Source organism: Tachysurus fulvidraco, chromosome 18 (genome assembly GCF_022655615.1).
Source record: "Tachysurus fulvidraco isolate hzauxx_2018 chromosome 18, HZAU_PFXX_2.0, whole genome shotgun sequence".
In the NCBI taxonomy this organism is placed as follows: domain Eukaryota; kingdom Metazoa; phylum Chordata; class Actinopteri; order Siluriformes; family Bagridae; genus Tachysurus; species Tachysurus fulvidraco.
The window spans coordinates 7,841,850-7,858,845 of record NC_062535.1 but is presented as its reverse complement, the minus strand read 5'-3'; the positions used below and the strand labels follow the sequence as shown (position 1 = coordinate 7,858,845).

Here is a 16,996-nt window from a genome sequence, read left to right as displayed (position 1 = left end):
AAACCTCGTTAGTAACACATTAAATGATATCTTCGCAGCACAAGATTCATCTCCGAAACTAATCAAACAGGAACCTTTTATAGCTCTAGCGTAAATTCTTAAGTCATTTCCTCTCTGCTTTTATTAAGCTTCTACTCAGACTTCAAAAGGAACTCAACCATTTGCATTATGGGTATAATCTCAAGCCACGAAAGCACTAAGCTTTTATTAAGACTAATAAAAATCTGCTAGGTTTATGAACTAGAGATTTTTCCCATTTGTTTTCTTATTCTGCATTTCACCACCGAACGACACGAAACAAAAACAGCTTAACACAGATTTCTAATGTAGAAAAAGACCTTTATTGCACTTCGGCCTCGTATCGAGAAGGCACTTTAAAAGCAGCAATCCTTGTCTAAAGTCAACATAAAAAGGCCAGGATTGTTTCGTGTTGCATCCATAGCAACATCCAAAGAAATAAAATGGTTTTAAAGCTATCGAGTACATCTTAAATATCTCGTGTAACGGTTTCTACTTTGTTGTTATTCAAAGATTTGTCTGTTGCGCTTTGAAACACATTTACATCAAAAGGAAAAGAATATTATACTTGAGTTCACATGTCATTTATTGTTGGAAAGACACTCATTACTCATTAGCTTAAATAGCACCAGTACATTTTGGGAGAAATGTTTCTTGCCTAGATCTATTGATTCCAATTCTTTCCACATAACTATTCCTTTAAATGTACATTGTTCATATTTTATGATACGAGAACCAAACGTTTTCCTTCATACTGCTCCCCGGAAATGCTGACCTCCTTCAATAACAGACTTGGATACTGAGTACAACCAGTATCTGATACTTTATCACACTTATAATAAATGGTATGTTTTTTTGGGGGTTTTTTTGCACAATGTGACGCTCGTTATGAAGCTTTTGTGTTGGAAACCAGCTTTCGTCGTCCACCGCGGCGCCTTTTAGACGAGGCCCATGATGCGAGCCACCCACCAATTGCATGGCATGATGAGACGGCACACTTTCCTACATCCTTTGTAGTTGTATGGCCATGGTTCGTAGCCACCCAAAGGCTCACAGATACGCACGCAGTATGTATATCCACGGCGACACTCTGAGCAACACGCACCGGTGTGGTCCAGCATGGTGTCAGTCGTCATTGGGCTTTCTTCACCCTCCTCACGGTGCTGCAAATGGGCCAAGCACATTAGTCATGGATAAACGTACCATTGTGATTATCGTCATGATTTATCATTAACAAAACAACTTATAAACCTACACAAGAAGAATCTACACAGATGCTAGCCTGATCTCAGGACACTTAAGGGCTACCAGCTGTGCTTGCATCCTGTCACTAAACAATGAATAGCTTTTCACAGTCAATCCACAAACGAATGTGAAATATTTAACGGTGTCTGTGGACGGCGCTCAAAATGACTAAAAGACTACTAAAATGCTATCCACCAGATTTTGCAATGTGTTGATGAAAGCGCTCCGTGCAGATCACTTGGGTTTCACACCAATTTGGCAAACCATCAGAATTCTATTTTCTGTGCCACTTATTCTACACAGCCTGAAGCCTAAAAACCAGGGGTCTTGGGGGACAAGCTGGGGGACACGCTGGATGGTTTGCCAACACGTTGCGGGGTACAAATGCGAACACAAACAAAATTTAAAGATGCCAATCAGCTTACAAAGCACCTCTTGAGACAGGGTGGAGGAAATCCCTGATAAACTCACACATAAACTCCACACACTCGGGATATAGCAGGGAATCAAACTAATAAGCACCGTGTCCCCTGTATTTCACCCAGGATAAGAGATTTGTGGTTAACCCTAGGATATTTCACCCTAACCCTCTTTCTTTTGCTCTTTGGTATGCTTTGTTTTACCCTTTTGGTCAGAAATCTAATGATGGCTACAAGACGGATAATTAAATAAATAAATAAATAAATAAATAACAGTTTTAACAATACCTAGCATTTTTTTTGGCAACAGGGAGACTTCCTTGCTCAGATGCACTTAAACACCAAGGGTGAAACAAACCATGGTTTTATGCAAACAATGCTATACTTTGCATAAGTAAACACACCTACAGTATTTCACAGGTGTAAAGAATACTGCGGTTTTGTAAGTACAAGACAAACCGTCGTGTCATTTATACTGACGACATTTTGCACAGTTTCCACAATAATATCATGCAGCTGTGCACCATCTGGATGCTAAAAAGCTGAGGTTTACATTCATAGAAAATTAGCACTTCTAAGACCGAGTCTATATGCACCGCTATGTTTTTTAGTTTTTTTTTGGAAGCAGGCTGGACAAAGGGATTTTTTGGGGCGAAGGAGAGGGTCAATAGAGGTATTCTGGTACTCTCTTTAGAAAGAGGTCTGTGAGATTAGATCCAGGGTGACAGGCATGGCCTCCTACAGTGACCCTAACATCTGCCCATGCTCGCATCTGTGCACGTTGCCTTCTACTTTATAACAATAGGAAAGCGGTTACAAGGAGTTGGTATGGAAATTCTATGACAAAATAACACACCAAATAACTGTGGTGTGTGTATATACAGTTGTAAAATAAAAACACACACATACAAAAAAAAAAATAGAACAATTCTCAACATGATGATTTTTTTTTTTCTTGCTAAAGAAAGGAAAAAACAACCACAGGCCAAAAATAGGCCAAAAAAAAATAGCTGGCTGTTGGTCCACAACTGATGTAGACAAATATCGACTGGCAAGCTCTGAATTGACAGTCCTGAAATATTGCTGCGCCTCGAGGGTCAAAGTGATTACAATTGGGATGGACATTTTTGCCAAATGGATATTCGCATTTTATTGAAATTACTGCCATGTTAAGTATGTCTGCAGGCGTTAGAGCTACTGTTATTGTTATCGGAGCTGTCAATCATTCGAGGGTCCCTCTTTGAAATCCAAAGTGACTTCAGCATGTTAATTCAGTTTTCTCTTTCACTCTGTCATCGTTCATCTGTATGAATACAACCGATGTGAAAACTTTTCGAACCAAATGGCACTCACATGGTAAGGGTTGTTGGGGTTGAATGGAAGGTTGTCTTCCGGAGCCTGTCGTCTGGCTCTCGGGATTGGTTTCTTCTGCTCTTCTGGAATAGACAGTGAACACGATTCATTCCCAAACAGCGATTAAACCGATCGTGTTATTGTTCTTTCATTTTAAGAATATTGTTATGGACAAACGGCATGCTGATTATACAGTTCAGCCTGGCTGTTCCATCGTGAGTCATGTTAATAAGGAGTGGGATGATATTATACCAATGAGAGTGTGTGTCTGCCCTGCGATGGGTTGGCACTCCGTCCAGGGTGTATCCTGCCTCAATGCACGATGACGCCTGAGATAGGTACAGGCTCCCTGTTACCCGAGAAGTTCGGATAAGCGGTAGTGAATGAATGAATGAATGATATTATACCGTAGTGCTGTTGAGTGGCACGGAGCGTAGTGCTAGCTTTAAGACAAACCTTCTTGATACGCTCATTTTATTGCGTTGTCCTTCTCATAGGAACAGTCATAATATTCTAGTAACATTTTAGTGCTTTCTTTAGCCACATAGTTTGCTACTTGACCTGCCACTGCAATGGCTTATTGTCATCATCTTTCTACATTAAGTAAAAATGACAGACAGTGTTGAATGATTAATGGCCTGTTGTCAATTCTGCCTCATAATGCTGACTAATGGGACTGTTGTCTTGTCATTTTTGTGAGCATGTAGTTCCTCAACACTCCATTTAAGTTCTCTCGTGTGTTCCTCAGGTCATTTTAGGGCAAGATTATAAACGTAACTTCCCGTGCTTCGGCATCCTCGATCGTTTATGGCAGCATATATACCTAATAGCTGCGATTTATTGCATAGCCTGAAGTAGACTTATGGAGTCATGACATTGTACAGTTACACTCACACTCTCTCTCACTCTCTCACTCATTTTCTACCGCTTATCCGAACTTCTCGGGTCACGGGGAGCCTGTGCCTATCTCAGGCGTCATCGGCCATCAATGCAGGATACACCCTGGACGGAGTGCCAACCCATCGCAGGGCACACACACTCTCATTCACTCACACACTCACACACTACGGACAATTTTCCAGAGATACCAATCAAACTACCATGCATGTCTTTGGACCGAGGGAGGAAACCGGAGTACCCAGAGGAAACCCCCGAGGCACGGGGAGAACATGCAAACTCCACACACACACACACACACACAAGGTGGAGGCGGGAATCGAACCCAGACCCTGGAGGTGTGAGGCGAACGTGCTAACCACTAAGCTACCATGCCCCCCACTGTACAGTTACAAAGAAAGCTTAAATATATAAATAGTCAATGTTATGCTGTACTGATAACATCCTTAAGCAGTTTAAACAATGAGAGAAACCTTCACTTGTGAGCAAGGCAGCAGTTTTTATAGCACTCTCATATGTAATATTATTTAACATCGATGGATCTCCTTTTTATATTTTATGTCCTGTATTTTTTCCAGGTCTTTTTCTACCCTAAATAAAACTAAAAATAGACTGAGTAAAGGACAGACAAACAAGCAGAGCAATAAGAGACAGTTCTACTTTTCAGGTAGGTAGGACGCATCCAGAAGATGGGCACGTCTTTGCAGAGGTCCAATATTTTGTCACTCAGGAAGCTGTTGTCTTTCAGAGGCTCATCGGCTGCGACCCAGATTAGCGAGTCTTCTTCAAACTTGACAGGCATGACTTCATCTTCCTGTGTGGGAATCCAAATATACATGTGATTAATTCTACATTTGGGTTTACTATTTTAGGTGTCTTTCTCTTCGTGCTTCAACAAAACAACACAAACCTGCAGGGTCTCAGGTTTCCTTATACTCACAGATTCTTCAAATGCTATCATATCAACATCTGATACGATGTAATAATGTGTGATGTTTGCTTAATATACTATAGCGTCGTCCTACGGTACACTCACGGTCCAATTTATTACCTTCACCTGCCCGGTTTCAGTGGCTACCAGTTCTTGATTGATAGTAATAGAATCTAGAAGTAGCAGCTAATAGTAAGTACCTTTGAAAGGATGCAATTTTTTGGCTGCTTTATTGCTAAACATTATGGCTCTGATTGACTATTAATGAATAGATGACTCATTTTCGTATCAGAGTATCGACAGGTACGAAAGAAACATAGCATCAGTGCATCCCTAGTTGCTATTTAACTCCCTACTTTTGAAAGTAAGTACTGGTTTGTAAGACTGTATAGATTTGACCATGCTGTGTAACTCTTCTCTTTCAGTATTCAAAAGGACTAAAATGGATGTGTCTAGCACCGCAAATAGTAGCTCACAGTTGCACGTCGTCTCTCATTCGTTTCGTCGGCTGTGTCCCATCCGTTTCATATTTTCCTCTCAGCCGCACACATAAAGCTCTAAGATGCTGCAAAGCATCGCTTTTGACAGGACCACCCTTATCAGTGCAGCCCAGCAAGCACGTTGTAAAACACATACGCCGCATGAATATTCAAGTGGCCATTTGCATTAAATCATTTAAAGATGGATGCGTGCTTGAAAGAAAAAAGAACGGCACAACTTCACAGTCACGGCTGTTTCGAGAGTATCGTCTTTAAATTCATCATGCAAAATGAATGCTGCAGATGTGAGGTGAGGGGGCACTGGCACTCTAATTTGGAGCCCGGTCTTGGCAGCGCTCCCAAAATATTGAGTTGTGAGCGGCTTTTTAGGGGTCTCCCGAGCTGTGGACTTGTTCATGTTTGAAAAACTGGATGAAAGCGCCTCAGGCAGAATCGCTAACTGCCGATACAAGGGTGCGCGCTGCCAAAAACGATAGCCATGTGTGTACTCAATCACTTCAATTTTTACTCATGTCTTTCTCATCCAACAAAAAAAATAACATATGGATCATGCCAACAGAAATCCATGCCGATTGTGGGTTCGGTCAGTCCTTTGAGTGGTGTATATTCTTCATCTCCTATTCACAAATGTTCTACCATTTCCATTATTATTAGTAGGATTGGAGCACAATTCTGGAGGTTTGATCCCATAATGGTGGAACATGCGTAAAGGTCTTGCAAACCAATTAAAGGATTTTCTTGTGAATCATTACTGAGTCTTCTTTAGAAATAAGACGCTAAAGCAGACACTTGATGACGGTGCACCGATCGATAAAGTAATACAAATGGAGGGAAATTGCAGATGTGATGTTTGGTGGCTCAATTTACCAAGTCAAATGTCAGAGATTCCTTATTCAGGGATTCCAGATCTGGAAGGTGACCTTTGGCCTCAGACTTGATGTAGCATTTCTCTCCTCCGGTGAAACGGACACCGGTAATTCCCTGAGAATGAGATAGACACTGATTAGCATTGGAAAGTTTTTATTCCAAACCGATCTCACATAGACTTCATGTGGATTTTGACAGTCAATAAGTATTTCCACTGCTCAAAGTATTTCCAGTGCACATCTATTTGAATGTGTTTGTATTTATCCCCGATGAGCAAGTCTGATCCAAACGTATCATCCTAATCTAAATCTTTTGGAGCGTCATTTAATCCACGAAACGTGACTCTACATAGAGGCAGTTGGCCATCTAAAGTCAGTGACTAGAAAAGGAATGACTCCCAAGGTGTCATTTTCGAGGTGACTCTACCACCACCATGCTTCGCTGTGAGGATAGTGTTCTCAGTGTGATGGGAGTAATGTTTAAGAAAAGAATTGTGTCTATTTAAATCAATAGGGTTCATGTAGGTGACGAAGATGCTTCAGAGAGTTTCAATTGCGTTTGTGTGCATTAAAGAAAAAAGCTGAAAGCATTTGTGAAAACTTACAATCTGAAAATCGTAGACCTCAACCGCTTCATTTGTGCTTCCTGTTGTGAACCTCTCCAAGTTGTTCAGTGTGTCAATCTCCATGGAGCCCTTCTCCATTTTTCCATCAATGCTCATGCTATAGTGGACACTGTACACCTAAAAGAGGTAAATAAGAGGTGGAGATAAAAGAGGTCAAGTTTTTTTCCTCCAGAACCTATGTTTACTAATCCATTAGTAAAAACATAAAGAAAACATTTCAACAGAACAGATCTATTATCCTAGTCCACTATAACTACTTTCTCACTCATCTCATCTCTCTCACTCATTTTCTACCGCTTATCCGAACTTCTCGGGTCACGGGGAGCCTGTGCCTATCTCAGGCGTCATTGGGCATCGAGGCAGGATACACCCTGGACGGAGTGCCAACCCATCACAGGGCACACACACACACTCATTCACTCACACACACACTACGGACAATTTTCCAGAGATGCCAATCAACCTACCATGCATGTCTTTGGACCGGGGGAGGAAACCGGAGTACCCGGAGGAAACCCCCGAGGCACGGGGAGAACATGCAAACTCCACACACACAAGGCGGAGGCGTTAATCGAACCCTGACCCTGGAGGTGTGAGGCAAAAGTGCTAACCACTAAGCCACCGTGCCCCCCCCCCCAACTACCTTCTACGAAATATAATTATTAAAAACCTTTTATTCAATAACATTTTTTTGCATTGTTACATGAATCATAAAAACTACATAAAATTCATAAAAACTACACATTTTAGTGTTCCACAGTGTTCTCTCAACACATCTACTCCTGTGAAATTATTTGGAATATTCCCCGAGTCACATCGGAAACGGTAGAGTGAGCTTTCAGTGATATTGAGATATTAATTGGTGATGTCATTGTGATCAAATTTTAAATCAATCCATCAACCCATCCATCCATCTAAGGAGGGCCAGGCTCCAGGCTCATATCCCAGTGGACTCAGGGCACAAGCACACACCCATTCAAACATGACAGACAATTTGGAGATGCCTGTCAAGCTACAACACATGTCTTTGGACTGGGGGAGAACATGCAAACTCTGTGCAAGGGAATCCGACCCCCAACCCCTCAGGTGTTCACCACTACAAGTCACTGTGACACCACCCTAACCAAAATGTTCATTTTTATTAAAAATGTATTAGCAGTATAAACAATTTATTTTAGATAAATGATTAGAATGTCATGCTGTCATAGATTTCATTGCTAGAAATGGCTGAATTTCGCTCTTAAACGAGTAACAGGGTTGAGGTTTTTAGCATGAAATTTTGCAACAATAGCAATTTCAGCATGGAATTAGCAAATGCATAAAATGCTGCTTATCCACGTTTTATGTATTTGCTAACTCCATGCTGAAATTGTTATTGTTGCGTATTAACATAGACATGCTTGATTTCTACACTTCAAAATCAAACAACGCAAGCAGAGGTTAATGAGTAAATAACGGTTATTGGCTTCCGTTAAAAGTTGCAGTATTTCACTCCTCGTTTCATCACATTAATTGAAATGTTGTGTACAATCTGTATTATACAGGTAACGATCTTTAGTTCGAATGCTTTTAACACTGTAAAGCAAAGTCATTAAAAACGGTCTACTTTCCTGACCAAAGTTTGAAAATCAATGCTATAATTTTAGAACTTCACTGAATGAAGTCTATTTCCTTTTTCTTGGCAGGGTGGCATATGTGTTATTTCAACGGATGGCGGTAGTTACATAAAAGGGTCCTTTCACACCAACCATATGATATATAGCAAGAATTGCAGATGGTTGCTTCCTAGATAAAACTTGTTGCCAATAAAATTATCATGCCATTATTTGCTGGCATGGATACAACATGGAAGCCTGCTAAAAGCCATGAAGTAAATCAATATTTTCTTGTTAAAATATTAGCAGAAAGCAAAACATTCTGAAGCTGGATAATGGTCAAGATAATGGTAAAGGTGACTCTCTGCGCTGAGTTAGCACCACGGTGATTAGATGGAAATCCAGAAGGACACAAATGAAGGCTGTAAGGGTGAAGTGAACACTGTGGAGGTTAATCAAATTCAATCGAAGATACTACAGATCAGAAATGGCTATTTTAGCCTTGTCCATTATTTTGTAGATTTTAGGATTAAATACACATATAGCATGTTTATTCTTAAACTGTATTTACTTATATAAAATATCAAAACTGTATAATGTAACTCTAATCTCTCTCTCTCTCTCTCTCTCTCTCTCTCTCTCTCTCTCTCTCTCTCTCTCTCTCTCTCTCTCTCTCTCTCTCTCTCCTAAACTCTCAGCCACTCCATTATTAAAAAATTAGCAAACTGGATGAAGGGTTTAACTCCGCCCACTTAACACAATCATGACATTTGCTTCCTGATATAAACATCAACTTATGTGTCATTATGACGTATTTCATATCGGTTTTATAAACTTAGAAGTTTATTGCAGACTAATTTCTCAAACAAGAAGCTTATTCATAACAGTGCACGACATATTCTTCCTAAAACTACAAATAAATGGCTTTTTTTAAAAATAGCTTGTTTACAGTGAAAGAAACATTTAAAATCTGGCATGGGTAAATTTTTTATTTACTGTGAATACAAAAAAAAATTTAATACAAAAATAAAAAAATAAAAATAATTAGCAGTCTACTATCAAACACTGGTTGTGATATCTGCTTTTTATTGCCCTATTTATCTGTAGAGTTTTTCCTTCAGTCTTAACTTCATAACGAATTCATTCAGTGCTTTAAGAATCGACTCTAAGTTGATTCAGCTCTAAAAGCTTTGACACAGTTGATGCAAAACTGTAAGAGATCAGAACTAAGAACACTAAACGTACCTTTATAGGTATCAGTGTTACTTAGTGACCTTTATCTATTTTGAAAACTCAAACGTAAATATTACAACGTGTAAAATCCTAAATATCCTCCACCTCTCGGTCCTTGGGCATCAAGTAGACCTCCTTCCACTGATACAGTCAATATACAGTCATATATTAGACCCTGGTAGATTAGAAGAAGAAGAAGAAGAAGAAGAAGAAGAAGAAGAAGAAGAAGAAGAAGAAGAAGAAGAAGAAGAAGAAGAAGAAAGCATATGGAGGGATGACTTGAAAGTCTTACCTGCTTGTCGTTGCCGTTCCAAAAGTAAAAGGCACCCACGGCTCCGAGAAGCAGGAGCGCGGCCCCGATGCTTAGCGCACCCACGGCGATCTTGAGAGCGCGCACAGAGCTCGAGGGCTTCACGGCGACAGCAGCATACGCCTGCAATACCATACAACATATATAAAGCTCCACATGCACTATATACTATAAAATGTCTAGTAGACAAATTCAATGTATAAGTAACTGCACATTAATTACGAACAGGAACGCGTTAGTAACGGCGCAAACCAATTGCGCAATTGCGCAAACTTTGCACTTGCCCCTTCCCTGAAACATATTTATTAGGCATAAGGCATGAAGTTATTATTGCATTATGGACTTACAGGTGGCATGAATTGTTGTAAATCCTCAGGTCCAGCCAAAGCAATGGGGATTTTCTCTGAGGTCTCCTCCATGGCTGGTTGTAGACTTCTGTCACAGTGCTCGCTTGTTCGGTTTTAGCAAGAAAAGGGGAAAAGGTTGGTATGAGGCTCGTGACGTGAGGGTGTAAGATTACAGGTGACTGGGAAGGTCCTCTTGCAAGACATAATGACATGTTTGAAGGCAGTGTAAAAAAGAGGGTTTTGTTTATTTATGGCGAAAGTCAGTCGTCTAAGTAAATGATTACACTGTTAATTTGTGTCTATAGTCGAATGTATATTATATTATTATATATTTCCCTGTGATGGAAGTGCTTACACAGTACAGAACTAGATCTCTAAAAAGCTAAAGAAAAAAAAGAAGAAGAAGAAAAGATTTCACTAAGCTGTAAGTGTTACATTAGTGGATGCGCGTTTAATGGTTCCATCTCTGAAACAATATCAAAACCTTTTTAAAAACATGCAGAATGTTAATGCACGTGTACTTTTGTTAGCTAATGGACTACATGAAATATAAAAAAATATCCATGTCCTGTTTGAGTGCATAAGTGGAACAAGATACCCTTTATAATAATAATAAGCTATATTTATAACCTACTCAGAATAAACACTGAATTAACATGAACTCATACAGTGCTGAATTATCTCATAGCATTAACTATGTCTAGTAAGATTTGTAAACACTGTGTAGCCATCTCCAGTGGTTATGATAATGATAATTTGGCCGCTGTCCTTATGTTTAATGGAAATGAAGGTCGAGAGAAATTTGACTGTTATGCCTTTCCAGCATGCACAGATGTCCAAGGTCAAACACATTACCTCTTATCTTACCTTTCCACATATCATACATCAGAGGACATAACAAGAATAATGCTTGTGTGTGCGAATGAAATATTGATTCTTTACAGAGAGAGAGAGAGAGAGAGAGAGAGAGAGAGAGAGAGAGAGAGAGAGAGAGAGAGAGAGAGAGAGAGAGAGAGAAACGGACAGAGAGCAACAGAGAGAGAGAGACAGAGAGACAGAAAGACAGAGAGACGGACAGAGAGCAACAGAGAGAGAGAGAGAGAGAGAGAGAGAGAGAGAGAGAGAGAGAGAGAGAGAAAGACAAGGAGAGAGAGAGCAACAGAGAGAAAAAGACAAGGAGAGAGAGAGAGAAAGAGAGAGAGAGAGAGAGAGAGAGAGAGAGAGAGAGAGAGAGAGCAACAGAGAGAAAAAGACAAGGAGAGAGAGAGAGAGAGAGAAAGAGAGAGAGAGAGAGAGAGAGAGAGAGAGGAGAGACAGAGAGAGAGACAGACAGCTTACCTTAGTTAAACCTTGCTGACCTTACCTTTGTGACATTTACATTACTGAAAATAGAATGGTGTTTGTGCTATAAAGATTATTTCAGCCCCCTGCTTCCAAATCCAGCGTGCTCTTGCCCTCACATCATACAAACAGCGCCATCCTCTGTCCCTAAACATACTTCTGAGATTTATTTCTTTATTTTTTTAAATGGGTTTATTTCAGGGAGCCTGAAAGGGACGCAAGAAATCGATTTTCAATGTTTATTTTTATAACACAGTGAGAGAAATAAATCAAAAAGTTACATCTCACGTTCAGTGTTTGCACATTTATCAACTTGATAGGGCATTTGACCATGAAAAGGGTCTTTTTTTTAAATAAAGGACATGCTTTTAATATAAAGTATATAATCTCCAATAACCTTTTACTTATCAATAATATAAAAATAGACTCTGTATTTACAAACTTGCATTATAATATACAAGAATTCCAACAAGATCAGATGATTGCCTAAAATTGGCATAAAATTGAGATCAACACTGACTGAAAATGTTTTTTAAATAGTCAAATATTTATACATATACATTTTCTAGCCATATAGATTTTTTTTAGACTTCTTAGACTTCATTTGTGGAACAACGTGCTGTAGTGGGAGAATACACAGGGATTGAGACATCACTGATATCTTGCACTCTGCTCGGCTGAGGTGGGGGAACGATGACATACTCTTGGTGTAACACTCTTTCATAAACACTCTGCAAGCCCACTGTTTTGGGAATGTGTGCCTGGTAATAGTTCTCTCTTCTGAGTGTGTCCCTTGGAAGTGAGCCTGTCTTAGCAAATGTAGACAGATGCTGTCTGGAGTTGCTGTTCATCCTGGTGGCGTTTGGACTCCAGCAGCGGTCGGAATGGCCGAGGATCCTACACTCGCTTGTGCATGCCCACAGAGCTGAAATAAACACCACAAAATCTTGGTTAGCAATTATTATTATTATTATTTTTTAAATATAGTCACAATAAAAATCTGTATAGCCAAACAGTTTTCAATCTAATCCATGGGATATCTCATCCATCTATATTTCTATTCCACTCTAGCACAAATCTAAGCCAGGGAATGGTGATTTACCTGGTTCAGGTGTGTCAGGTGGGAAAAAATATAGATATGGATGGATCACCTTGAGGACTTGATTAATTGAATTGAATGAATGTATTAAAGATCATTGGTTTTACCATCTTGGGTGCTGTTTTGGTGTCCATCCTTTTTCAGGCCATCTCCGCTTATGTCTGAATCGCTGTCGTTGAAGTCGCTGTCCCCTTTACCACTGTCTTTCCCACTGAACTGAGGATCTCGTGCTGAAATGGTTGTATAGGAGTTGCCCTTCCATATTGTGATTGGCCTTACAGCTTCTTTGCCATAGCCAGGCAGTGTTAAATATCCCTGTTTAAACAAACAAAAACAAAAAAACCATAAAGTAAGCCATCATGTACAGATCCATATCTCAGGTTCAAGCACAGTTAGGCTGATTTCACAGTTAGGAAAGAAAAAGCAACCAACTGTGCGGGAAAACAAGGTTATAACAGCGTAACCGTGGAAAAAAGACTTACGTCTAATTTTGCTCCGTGGCTTTTGTCCTCTGTCTCATACGCGGCGTCGATTCCGTCTTCGGAGCTGCAGCACTCATCATTAGGCGCTTGAACGGATCCGTTAAAAGCAGGTTTGTTTGAGTAAGGCTGTACGTCAAACACGTTTTCACATTGAACTGGGATCAGTGGGTCACTGTTATTTTTCTCTACATCAAGATTCACGTCGTCCTCCTTGTCATCTCCGAATCCGTCGTGCCGCTTGTCTAGTTTGCGCTTATTGCATGTGGTCGCTATTAAAATGATGGCTAAAAGCAACAGCGTGCAGCTTCCTGCCAGAACGACGATGATCACTACGGACATATCCCACTCGTGAACTTCATCATCATTGCCAGTGTTTCTGAGGAGGTTGCGGTCACCTTTGGGAGCCCCTGCAACTACCGTGAAGCGGATTGTGGCTGTGGACGTGAGAGAAGGTTTACCGTGGTCGCTCACGGTTACCGTGGCTTTAAACGTCTCGCCCAGGTCATAAACACCTTCACGGTTCACGTAGATCTCCCCGCTCACTTTATTGATAGAAAGCATGCTGGCTTCGGACGAGATCATTTGGTAGGACAGCTCAGCGTTAATGCCCTCGTCGGCGTCTCGCGCCTTTATTTGCGTGGTAACGTAACCTGACGGGGCATCTTTAGGCAGAAGAATGTCCGCAGAGCCGTTAGTGAGCACTGGATGTACGATAACGGGCGCGTTGTCGTTCTGATCGACTAGTCTGAGGTTGATGGTGGCGGTACCGTGCAACGGTGGCGCGCCAGAGTCACTCGCGTGGACGCGCAGCTCGAGCTGCTTGAGAACTTCGTAGTTAAAACTTCTCAGCGCGTAAAGAGAGCCAGTGGCGGGGTCTAGAGAGACAAATGTTGACACGGGCGAGCCCATCACGTAGGTTTCCGCGAGCTTATAGCCCACTTTACTGTTTTGTCCCATATCCGAGTCGCGCGCCACTACCGTGGTGATGTACGCGCCCGGTGCGTTGTTTTCTATAAGTGACACTTCATAGGTGGCTTTGCTGAATATGGGCGCGTTGTCATTTTCATCAGTCAGTCTAACGGTGTATTGTGTGATGGTGCGGAACGGTGGTGAGCCGAGGTCTTCGGCCACGACTGTCAGGTTATACTCGGCTATTTTTTCCCTATCCAGCGGCGATGTGGTGACAATCATATAGCTGTCTTCGTACGCCTGCTGGAGACGGAAGTGATCATGCCCATAGAGGGTGCAGTGTACCTGGCCGTTGACTCCTGAGTCCCGGTCTGAAGTACTGATAAGAGCCACGAAAGTGTCCTTGGCGGCTGCCTCGGTCACATGCGCAACTCCCGCCGCCATGGACGTCATCGGCGTGATGGTGATCTCAGGCGCGTTGTCGTTCACGTCTTTCACCTGTATGACCACTTTACAGATGGCCGGCGGACTCGGACTCTGACCCAGGTCAGACGCCTGAACATCGAACTCGTACGTCGTCTTGCTCTCGTAATCCATCGGGCTCTCGAGCGTGACGCGCCCGCTTTTCCGGTCTACGCGGAAAAGTTGCTTGATCTCTGAGGGCACTTGGTTACCGAGCCCGTACACAACTTCACCGTTCAAACCTTCATCAGGATCTTCTGCGTTGAGATCCAAAAGCAAAAATCCCACTGGAGCGTCCTCTGGTATTTCTAATGAAAAGTGGTTGCGCTCGAAAATAGGACTGTTGTCATTGTAGTCCTTCACCTTGACATTGATCTTGGTTATACCGGACCTGGGCGGACTTCCACCGTCCGTCGCCACGAGCTCCAGCGCGTATAAAGCCTGTGTCTCCCTGTCCAGCTCTTTCATTAGCACCAGCTCCGCATATTTAACCCCATCCGCTCTGCTCAACACGTCAATACTAAAGTGACTATTCACTGAGATCTGGTAGCTTTGTATGTAGTTCGTGCCCACGTCTTCATCCACAGCCACATCTAGGGGTATTCTGGTACCGGCTGCTGTGTTTTCAGAAATCTCCAGTGTAGACTCCTTCCTGGGGAACTCGGGCGCATTGTCATTAATGTCCTTCACCTCCACCTCGACATGTATCAGTTTGAATTGGTCTTTAGTAAAACTCACCACATCGAAGGCAATAACACACTGATGAGAGTGCTTGCAAATTCTCTCTCTGTCAATCTTCTCTCCTACAGTGAGCTGCCCGTCGCTTTCTCTAAGCCGAACAAAAGAAGCGTTGACCTGCTTCATCATCCTGAAATTAGTCTTGGAGCCGACGGACGGACTTAAAGACATGTCCTTGGCCAGGTTTCCGATAATAGTGCCCGGTGCGTCCTCTTCGTACGTTTCATATTTCATGGTTCTTCCCGCTGCTCGCGCTGGCAGCAGAGGCAATGACAACAAGGTGAAAAAGAACATCCACCGGTGACAGCCTGCATTCCCACCCATAGTGTCTGATCTGTCACTTCACTTTATCAAAATGTGTGAAAAGCACAAAAAAACACGAATTAAGTCTTATTTTCTATCCTATTGTCTTAACATTAGGCTCTTGAACCCAGAGAGGACAAAGTGTCTCTCCTCTGCGCGCTCCACAACGGCGCCCGCTTTTAAAAAAGCAACTCGAGAAAACTGCAGTGGCGGCCACGTTTATAGACGCGCGCATGCAAATGAGCTCTAGTGTGACCAATCCCAGCCTTGAATAGAGAAAAGGGGACTTTTAAAAGACACCTAAGCCTATTTAGAAATTGCTTTATGCAAAGGAGATGGCAAAACAGCATGAATTAGTTAATTTAGCATACTGTACTTTTTCTCCAGCTTTCTTTAAAATACACCGTATCACTTTTGGTCAAGTTCTTGTGTGGGTTTAAATAACAGGGAAATACGGACTCAGTCCTGGTTTAGCTGAAGAAATGCTGTTTTTTGTTTGTTTGTTTGTTTGTTTGTTTTTGGAGAACGAGTTTCCCAATATGTTTCAGGGATGAAGTAATAAATACGTTCGCTTCTTTAAGTGTACGAATGCGCGGCGGTTTAAAGTTGTGCTGTTTATCGTTGATCAAACACAGATAAGCCACGAGATTTCCTATAAAATGATTTTTTCCTATAAACCCTTAGCTCACGAGATGTCGTGTGAGCTGAATCGTAATTCCACTGAAATCTCTGTACTCGTGTTCGTTTAGCATGCATGATGCATGTCACTGGCTGCGCGCCTCCTCCTTCCCTTACCCATTCGCCTGCTATGCCAGGTGAACAAAAACCCCGTTACCAATAGGATTTAGGCCAAGCGCCCAAAAGATTTAGAAAAGATCTCTATAGTCAGATTATATCAAAGGCATATGAAGGCCTCGTTAACGCCGTGGATATAATGGCATGGCAGGGTTTCCCATTGGAGGCATTAGACACCCAGCAGCGCTTTCACACACACACACACACACACACACACACACACACACACACACACACACACACACACACACACACACACACACACACACACACACACACACACACACACACACACACACACACAACCGCGCCTAAGTGGACCATAATGAAGCAGCTCCACATGCGCTCCTTTGTGTCTGCCACGATCACCGATATAACTCTTTTCACTAAAACCAAGATGGTCGATGAATCGGCCAGGGCTTTTTGAAGGGGGTTGGTGTGCTTCATATTAAAATGCGTTTAGGGAGCGATCAGGTTCGTCATGGGTATTTAAGAGATTTTGTTGCTCTCAACTCCTTTTCTGCACT

The 16,996-nt window shown here is 41.8% G+C and overlaps 2 protein-coding genes across 2 annotated transcripts; both read right to left on the bottom strand.

Annotated features, from left to right (window-relative positions):
* Positions 1-583: 583 nt before the first annotated feature.
* On the bottom strand, positions 584-10,627 carry cnmd (chondromodulin). The gene is made up of 7 exons (XM_027156191.2): positions 10,341-10,627; positions 9,976-10,116; positions 6,835-6,972; positions 6,231-6,344; positions 4,593-4,746; positions 3,036-3,118; positions 584-1,181 (listed from the first exon to the last, which is right to left on the bottom strand). The coding sequence occupies exons 1-7, from the start codon at positions 10,410-10,412 to the stop codon at positions 957-959; spliced, it is 927 nt and encodes a 308-aa protein (XP_027011992.2). The 5' UTR covers positions 10,413-10,627; the 3' UTR covers positions 584-956.
* Positions 10,628-12,022: 1,395 nt separating this feature from the next.
* On the bottom strand, positions 12,023-15,848 carry si:ch211-199f5.1 (protocadherin-8). The gene is made up of 3 exons (XM_027156095.2): positions 13,263-15,848; positions 12,888-13,095; positions 12,023-12,606 (listed from the first exon to the last, which is right to left on the bottom strand). The coding sequence occupies exons 1-3, from the start codon at positions 15,693-15,695 to the stop codon at positions 12,275-12,277; spliced, it is 2,973 nt and encodes a 990-aa protein (XP_027011896.2). The 5' UTR covers positions 15,696-15,848; the 3' UTR covers positions 12,023-12,274.
* Between the last annotated feature and the right edge of the window lie 1,148 nt (positions 15,849-16,996).

Excerpts from the sequence above, each read along its gene's own strand:
- cnmd (XM_027156191.2), bottom strand. The coding sequence starts at position 10,412 with ATGGAGGAGACCTCAGAGAAAATCCCCATTGCTTTGGCTGGACCTGAG. Across the intron at positions 10,117-10,340 it reads TACAACAATTCATGCCACCT|GCGTATGCTGCTGTCGCCGT; the intron begins GTAAGTCCATAA and ends ATGGTATTGCAG. Across the intron at positions 6,973-9,975 it reads GGAACGGCAACGACAAGCAG|GTGTACAGTGTCCACTATAG; the intron begins GTAAGACTTTCA and ends TACCTCTTTTAG.
- si:ch211-199f5.1 (XM_027156095.2), bottom strand. The coding sequence starts at position 15,695 with ATGGGTGGGAATGCAGGCTGTCACCGGTGGATGTTCTTTTTCACCTTG. Across the intron at positions 13,096-13,262 it reads GCCACGGAGCAAAATTAGAC|GGATATTTAACACTGCCTGG; the intron begins GTAAGTCTTTTT and ends TTGTTTAAACAG. Across the intron at positions 12,607-12,887 it reads CCAAAACAGCACCCAAGATG|CTCTGTGGGCATGCACAAGC; the intron begins GTAAAACCAATG and ends TGTTTATTTCAG.